The 8836-nt window shown below is 35.5% G+C and overlaps 1 protein-coding gene across 1 annotated transcript; it reads right to left on the reverse strand.

The window, feature by feature from the left end:
• Positions 1 to 6630: 6630 nt before the first annotated feature.
• On the reverse strand, positions 6631 to 7331 carry LOC128509880 (histone H1.11R-like). The gene has a single exon (XM_053481750.1). It carries the CDS (start codon positions 7309 to 7311, stop codon positions 6781 to 6783), a length of 531 nt encoding a protein of 176 aa, XP_053337725.1. The 5' UTR covers positions 7312 to 7331; the 3' UTR covers positions 6631 to 6780.
• Between the last annotated feature and the right edge of the window lie 1505 nt (positions 7332 to 8836).

Genomic DNA, 8836 nt, shown 5'->3' on the forward strand with positions numbered 1-8836 from the left:
GCAGCTGGCGGATGCTCACGTGCTTGCGCTCTAATGAGAGACATGTGATGTGCGGGTCAGGACGGAGGTTCTCCAAGCACCAGGTTTCGGGAGCCAGTACTGTATACTAGAACAGACATCATCTTTTCACTAAACGGAGGCACGCGCACCAAAGCAGCTCACGTCTTACTAGGACGCGTGCTGCCACCGCGTGGATATATCACGTGCATGTATTAAACACTTGCAAGGCACTGTTATTTTCGGCTTTTTTATCTCAAACACATAGATAGGGTATTTTACCGTTCTCTTTAGGAAAGAGACATGCTGTAGAGATATCATTGACCCGCAATGAAACACGTGTACAACTATGTTGCCTAAACCAGCCGTACAACGTAACGAGGCCGCTGAACACTGACACCTTTAATCACAATTCTGATCAACGCAAATTAAGAAAAATCACGTCTTTTTGTTTCTTCTGATTCCTTTTTTTATGTTTATACTTATCAATATAAATAGAAAAAAGGCTTTGTCTGTACATTGGTCAGAACTCACTCTTTCAACGATAACTTTACGTTTTATACATTAAAACATTAAAATTTCTGTCTGTACAGTATAACTGTCGTCTGCGTTGACTCTAGCGATATACAACTAGAATTTCAGAAAAGTTGGGATGCATTTTAAATATAAAATGAAAGCTCTAACTATGTTTAACCATGATTAAACACATTTTACGCTTTTATCCACTAAATCATTTCAAAAATGATGTCTGCTACAGGTCTCAAAAAAGTGGGGTCAACAAAGGTCTAAAAAAAAAAAGCAAGGAAGCTAGGAGAACATCTTGTAACAGTATTAGCTATAAAAAAGATGTCTTAGAGAGGCAGAGTCTCTCAAAAGTAAAGATGGGCAGACCCTCTCCAATCTGGGAAAGAGTGTGAAAAAATATTGTGGAATACAGTGGAACCTTATGAACATAATTCGTTTCGGAAGATGGTATTCCAAAATACTTGTTAACCAAATCAAATTTTCTCATAAGAAATAATGGAAACTCAAATTATTTGTTCCACAGCCCCCCAAAAATCCATAAAAATAATTAATACTAAATATAAAGTAAAAATAAAACTAATTAACCTGGACTTTACTTGGCGAAATTGGTGGGCATAAGGGACAAGGCTGAAGACCTTTGTTGGATGCCTTTGGTTTTCGAGCTTATTTTTAGTTTTAACTTTTTTAACTACTACAAATTCAAATTCAAAAATTTTAATTCAAATTTTATTTGTCATATCCACAGTCATACACAGTACAATATTTAATGAAATGCTTACACGACCACCAGTGACCTTAAAAGTAAAAGCTTATTTATAAGAAATAAATATGAACAAAAATGATATACAATAGAAAATAAAATTTAGCTAGATAAATGAAAAAAAACAAATTCTGTACAAAGAAAAATATTCTGTGCAATATAAAATATAGAAAAAAATGAAAGATTTTGTGTAAATAAAGAAAAATGACTGAGGGGGTGTGCAAATATGCATGAAAGTGACTTATTATTAACGTGACTTATTATTAAAGTGACTTGTGTGCATGATCCAAGAATAAAACATAAATATGAAGTGTGCATGAATGTGTCCATAAGGGTCGATGAGTGTCTAGGATAAGTGCGAGAGTCAATGTCATGATTGTGGATGTTTTAAAAAATGGTTTTAGTCCTGTGTGGTGTTGTGGTTGTGTGGTCTTATCGCCTGCGGGAAGAAGCTCCTCCTCAGTCTCTCTGTGTTGGCATTCAGGGAGCGGAATCACTTTCCAGACCGCAACAAAGAAAACAGTACATGGCTGAGATGGCTGAGTTCCTTCACAATCTTCCTGGCCTTGGTCCCGGTGCGGGTGATGCGCTCAGCTGATCGCACCACCCTCTGTAGAGCTCGTCTGTCCTGCATGGTGCTGTTTCCGAACCAGGTTGTGATGTTTTCTGTCAGGATGCTTTCTATAGTGCATGAGTGGAAATTCCTTACCACCCTGGATGGCAGTCTAAAGTTCATCAATCGTCTGAGGTGGTAGAGATGCTGCTGGGCCTTTTCCACAATGGATGATGTGTCAGGACCATAACATGTCCTACTGGATGTGAACATCGAGGTATCTGAAGCTGTCCACACTCTCCACTGGGCTCCTGTTGATAATGGGGGTCTGGTAGTTCCTCTCCTGCTTTGGAGTAAAGTCTACAAGTTCTACAAACTCTTTTCCTTTAACAATGGCTATAAATGGCCTCGCACAGCCAACCAGTAGTACCCTTACGGCCCACCAGGTGGTCGCTGCCCACTTTGGGAAACATTAGTTTAAATTACCGCATGCACTGGTCCTGCCATGGGCATTCTTTATTGTGCACTTGTCAACATTACTAAGAATTTTATCAATAAAATCTTTTAAATTTAATGTTTGATTGATCGACCCCATATACTGGGTTGTGAAAGTGAGTTTTTTTTTCTTTTAGACATTTAACCGAAATAAACCTTAAGCTAGGTAAAATAATGTAATTAAGGATAAGTATGCTTTCCCCCCAATTTTCTCCCTAATTTAGTCGTGTACAATTCCTCCTTGTCACTAGGGCGCTCCCACATTAAGCTACTACTTTTACTCAGTCAGGACAGCTGAAGACTTTCACATGTTTCCTTCGAACCACGTGATGCCAGCGACCGGATCTTTTCAGACTGCTTGCTCATGCACTGTTGGGGGCGGTTTAACACACTCGGATGAAAGTGCTATCCGCTTTTTCCGCTTGCATGAGCTCACATCCCTCCCCTCTAAGAGAGCTTGGCCAATCAGCGAGAGGTCACAGCGTCACCCAAGTATCAAACTCTTTTTTTTTTAATAATACATTGGAAAACATGTAAAGGATCCTAGGTAGGGAGCATGAATTGTGAAAATATTTAAAAATTAAATTGTATTATATAATTAACCCTTTAAGACCTACCATGGAAGAGCTCCACCAGAATATATCATATTTTTACATATCATTTGTTCATCCTTACACCCTAACCTTCAAAAATATATGTAATAATTCTCAAGTAACTAGATACATTAATTAAAAGTAAAATAAACATTAAAAAGTTTTTTTCTACAAATTTTTATGAATAGAGAAGTGTTCTGGGGTTGAATCCCAAAGTGTTAAATTGAAAGCTGTCAGATGCAAGTTATGACAAATTAAAAGCAATTATTAAGGAGAAAAATAATTGTACCTGTATTAGATTATGTAACATTATCAGACTTGTTGTTAGAAGTGGAGTCAGAACAGTTTATACAGTATTATTATAATAAACACTATTGTTTCCCACACTCTAAAAAATGATTCTGTGGCCTTGTAAATTTCACAGTTATAAAAAAGTTATGTTACCTTAATAAAATCTCTAAAAGTCACATACATGATTGTTTGAGTTAGACAAATCAAAATAAATGCCTAAAAAAACAATTATTCATTTTGTCTTAAATTTACACTATAATTTAAGTTTACTTCACTAGTAAAAATCAGTATTTGACTAACTGAATTATATTTTTAACATGCACTTAATATTTTTTTGATACATTTAAATCAAAATATCTGTTAATGGAGTAATTGTACTGATTAGTTTCAAGAACTACATAATATAAATTATTCCAACTCAATATTCTTTATTTTTAACAACAAAAACTTAAATAATTGAGTAAATTGCCCTGTGCAAGTGTTCATGGGAAGTCTGGTGTAACATCAGAGACCAGAAGGCTGTGAGGATGTGAGAATGGACATGAAGCACCTGGAACACTCTGGAACACTCCTTACAAATCCTGGTGAGTAAACAGCTAACACAAGTTACTGTAATAATGACTCTGTCTGCCTGCACACACAACTTTATAGGGTGTGAGTTACTGTTCTGAATCCTGTCACAGCCGAGCTCCAGAGCTAACGATAGCTAGCAACAGGCCAGTCCTGGGGTTCAGTGTGATTTAGCTTGTTTGTTCCAACCACCGAACAGCTCAGCTAAAGCGGCGTTAATACAGACACTTAAAATCTGGTGTAAAAGGAGAGATTTAAGCAGCGGCGCGTGCATGTCCGGGTTTCTCGGTGTAACCGGCGGCGGTTGTGCCGCAATATTTGAATTTCTCCCGCCAAATGCGGTGATTTTGCGCAGCCTACCGCCATTGTGGAGAGGATATAAAACTAGCGTGTTCAAATAATTACCGCATGTGTACCGGTCCACCTCACACACTGAACCGCGAGTCTGCTCGGTCATTCCCACACTTTAAGGAGGAAACGCGGACCAAATCCGGTTTAAACAGCAGAAATGAGGTGCAGTGTCCGGGTTCTGGCAGTGTTTTATCCGTTACTGTATATAAGTATTTTAACATGATTAAACACTGAGCAAGCAGCAGCAGATGTTATAAATAAATGTGCTAAGTACTGTACTAGTAACTAAAGCTATGAAATATAAAGATTTAGTGAAAATACAACATTTCTCTCAGAATTAGAATTGGGAGAAAGTAATATGAAATTAAAATATTGAAGTGAAACATTATGTATGTTCTGATATGTAAGTAAAAGAACCTAAAACTGATTGATTTTGTGTGTGTGTGTTTGTGTGAAACATGTTATATATTTTCTATATCTCTTTCACAGCACCAACACCACTAATGAAGAGAAGTTGAATAGAGATAAAACAGGAGGTAAATGTCAACTTTTTAAACTTGTTACAGAAGTATTAAATGTGTAACCATTGAATCAAAGATAGAAATAGACTATTAGTCCAAAAAGTATGTATTTAAACAGAAGTACTATTTTACCAGTCTGGTAGACTTTATAGTAACAGTCACACTTGTACTTACTTGTATACTATTGTTCCTTTTTCAGGTGCCAGCATTATGGGATGGCGGTGTAAGCTCTGCACATTTGTCGAATCATCAAAAGGAATTTCGATCATTACTGAGTGAAGCATGGTACTGTTGGTCATGGATATTTAGTTTCCTGTCTTCATTTAGACTGTCATTGCTTCTTTAAGACCTGAGAAGGTCTGCACACACATTTGTATGGATCCCACAGTTTGCAGGAAACTGAAGTGTGAAGGTGTGCAATCTTTCAGATGTAAAATGTGACTCATTAGATTCTAATACAAAAGTCTACTTTCCACATGTTAACTGTATAATACTTGTGGCAGGAGTATTGTTTCTACAACTGTTTACTAATAAAATAAATTCAGCTCTTTGTTTATGATCTTGTTACATGTCATTTGCAAAGTAAACCAGGTTGAGTTTAGACTTCATGTCTTGTCATATTTGGCAAATAAATGTTTAATTAAAATGAAAATGCGTGTATTGTTTTTCATTCAGTTAAAATATTTAGTAAATGTAGCACATTTGTTTATTAAATAATAGTATAATTTTAAGTATCTTCTACCTTCCATTTCAATTATATCTACTCAATTATTTTACTCATTTTCACTTTTCATTAACTTCTAATTTTCATTACATTTACTCAATTTTGTACATCATTGTACTAAATATAGTTATTCAGGTCTACTTAATTTTTTTACTGACATGTACTCAATTCATGAAGTATATTTTACATGATTTTTATATTTTTTTATATTTACTCAATATTTTTAAGTGTAAAAATGTTTCACCAAAAAAATTGAGTACAGCACAGTTTTATTTTTTAGAGTGCAGGATGCAGCTTACTCAGGCAACACTCCGCCCAAATGTGAAATATAAACTATAGGCTATAAAGTTATGCTGGAGCCAGTAAAGGTTATGTAAGAACAGACGTGTTCGGTAAATTAGACATTTTTAAAACATTTTTTTAAGGTATTTCTTGCTATTTGAAACATTGTGTGGCTTGAATAGAACATTTAATTATTAAAGATTATTTGAGATATGTAAAGGTATATATAACAAACACTTAGATCTGTGATATGCGAATAAGAGATGATGTAGATTGTGCTTGATGTTCCATCTTACAATTCCAACAGTGAAGTGTAATGTTGCAGTGTAACTAATTACAAAATAAGCAACGTTTTAATGTCATTTTGGGTTTCATTTGAACGTTTTGTATTTTTTTGCATATGCTGTACAATAAATTAACATATTTAATTTGTACAGAAATCTTTAATCATTATATATTTATTTACAAAGACAAACGCGAGACTAACATGCGCACATTTTTTTTCAAAGTATGTAATGACCGTAAAACATATTTAAAGGTATGTACAAACAGTTTAAGGATTTGTTGTTTGCTTATTTGTTTGTTTGTTTGTTTGTTTGTTTGTTTGTTTGTTTTCCCCAGGTTTGTGGCATAAGCGGCTCGGAAAAGGACTGGGAAGCTGCACGAAGCCTTTATCGGATTAGTCCATGGTGTGGTGTGAGAGATAGAGACAGTGAGAGTGTGTCGTGGTTTCAGATTCCATTCAATCAAGAGCAACATTTCTATTTAAATATTCTATCACAGTTTATGAAATAAAACAGCCAAATAAAACAAAACCACCACTCTTAGTTCAGTCAAGCATGTTTTTTTCCCCCTGGAAATTACCCGGTTAAGTGATAAAATATTAATTTAATATAACATTTTTATTACATAGAAAAAATATATATTGTTTATATAAATACATTTATATAAACAAATATATCCACAAACCATGTTTTTTTAAAGGCTAAAATCATATATCTAAATCTCTAAACACAGCCTAATGCGCATGCTCACCCCAAATTTTACGTCTCTGTGGAAACCCGGTGTCTTTTTAAAAAGCGTCGTTGTTGTTTTGGAGTTACGGGCATGGCAAACTCTTACTTCTTCCTGACAGCTCTCCTCCTCCTGACCTTGGACCTTTTGCGTTTTGCTGCTTTACGCTTCGCGGCTTTCACCTTCCTTCTTCGGCTAGAGGTCACTCTCTTTGCTGAACGTTTCTTCGCGCTCCTCCGGCTCCCCTTCACTCTCCTGGATGCGCTTTTAGTAGCTCTTTTACGCCTGGCCGATTTAGATTTTTTCAGAGCACGTTTCTTGGCTGGCCTCCTCACCGCATCGCGTTTGCTCACACTGAGCTGTCTGCGCGCTCCGGTCTTTATGGTCTGCACGAGCAAGCCTCTTTTAACCAGCGATCTGAGCGCGAGCTTGACGCGCGAGTCGTTCTTCTTGACGTCGTAGCCGTAGCCCGCGAGCGCCTGCTTCAGCGCGACCAGAGACACGCCTTTGGACTCCTGAGACGCAGCCACGGCTTTCAGAATGAGATCTGAAACTCTTGGTCCGGCCTTTGATCTGGAACTCCTTTTCCTCTCTGTGGCAGATGAGGCTGCCCGTCTTCTCGCGGTCCGTGCCATCGGATGCGGCTTGATGCGAATGTGTTGACTTCTTGGTGTGAATGTTTACGCTTGTTTATTGCTTAAAAAATAAGCAGTGACAATTATTACGTCGAAATTGAAATTTACCTGCTCAATCAATTACATTTATTACGCCAAAAACCGGCGATCAGAACTGTATAGACTCAACGAAACGCGCGGTACAGAGTGGACTGGAAGATACATTTATACAGTTATAATGTATTGTTTATGTAAGGATAATCGGTTCTAAAATAAAAATTAAATTTAAAAAAATCTGTTTGCTTTTTTGCAAAAAGAGTGGTACTGTATAAAGTTACCGGTTGTGATTTTTTTTTTTTTTTTAACTGGTGGAGAGCATGCCAAAACGAATGAAAGCTGTAATTGCAAGTCGAGGTTATTCCTCAAAATACTGATTTCTTATTTAGCCAAAGCATTTACATAATTTGTTTACAAATTATTAGCATTTTGTTTAATTTGTGTTATCAAAGCTCTGCAAATACTGCATGATCTTGGGTTATTTTTTACGGTTAATAACAATAGTAATATTTTGAATTTGGGAGAAATATTATTAGCAGTATTTCTCAAAAATATTTAAAAACTATTCATCAGCAATACATGCACCTGTAAGGAAAAAAAAACAAAACATTCGTTATTTTTATGGGGTTTTACTGATTATTTCGCAGTGGTCTCTCTTTTTTTCCAGGGCTGTATACTACTAGAACTCTTTACTGATTTCAATTATTTTCAATATGAAATGCATAAATATTATTAGCCCTCAATTCGTAATGAAATTATTCAAATAAAAAACTGATTTTGAAAGCTGAAAACAAACAATTCTAACACACAATATGAGCAGATGTATTTATATATACACTATATATTAGCACTATATAATTTTTAATTATTTAATTCTACATTTCTACATTTGTATGTGAATATAGAGTGGCAAGAAAAATTTGTAAACCTTAAGGAATTTAATGGTTTTCTGCAAAATGTGATCTGATCTTTAAGTCAAAAGTATTGATAAATATATTGTGCCTAAAATAATTTTTTAAAATCATAACTTTTTCATATCTTCATTGCGCCTAACCATAATACCTCATAATGCTCAAAAAAGCTAATTGGAGTTAAGTGTTAGCATACCTGGAGTCTCGATAAGAAAATTTGTTTAGAGTAGTGGACTAGAGCTATTTGACTGAAATATATATATATATATATATATATATATATACATACAGTGGTGTGAAAAACTATTTGCCCCCTTCCTGATTTCTTATTCTTTTGCATGTTTGTCACACAAAATGTTTCTGTTCATCAACAACCGTTAACTATTAGTCAAAGATAACATAATTGAACACAAAATGCAGTTTTTAAATGATGGTTTTTATTATTTAGGGAGAAAAAAAATCCAAACCTACATGGCCCTGTGTGAAAAAGTGATTGCCCCCCTTGTTAAAAAATAAACTGTGGTTTATCACACCTGAGTTCAATTTCTGTAGTCACCCCCAGGCCTGATTACTCCCAC

Source organism: Clarias gariepinus, chromosome 21 (assembly GCF_024256425.1).
Source record: "Clarias gariepinus isolate MV-2021 ecotype Netherlands chromosome 21, CGAR_prim_01v2, whole genome shotgun sequence".
NCBI lineage: Eukaryota > Metazoa > Chordata > Actinopteri > Siluriformes > Clariidae > Clarias > Clarias gariepinus.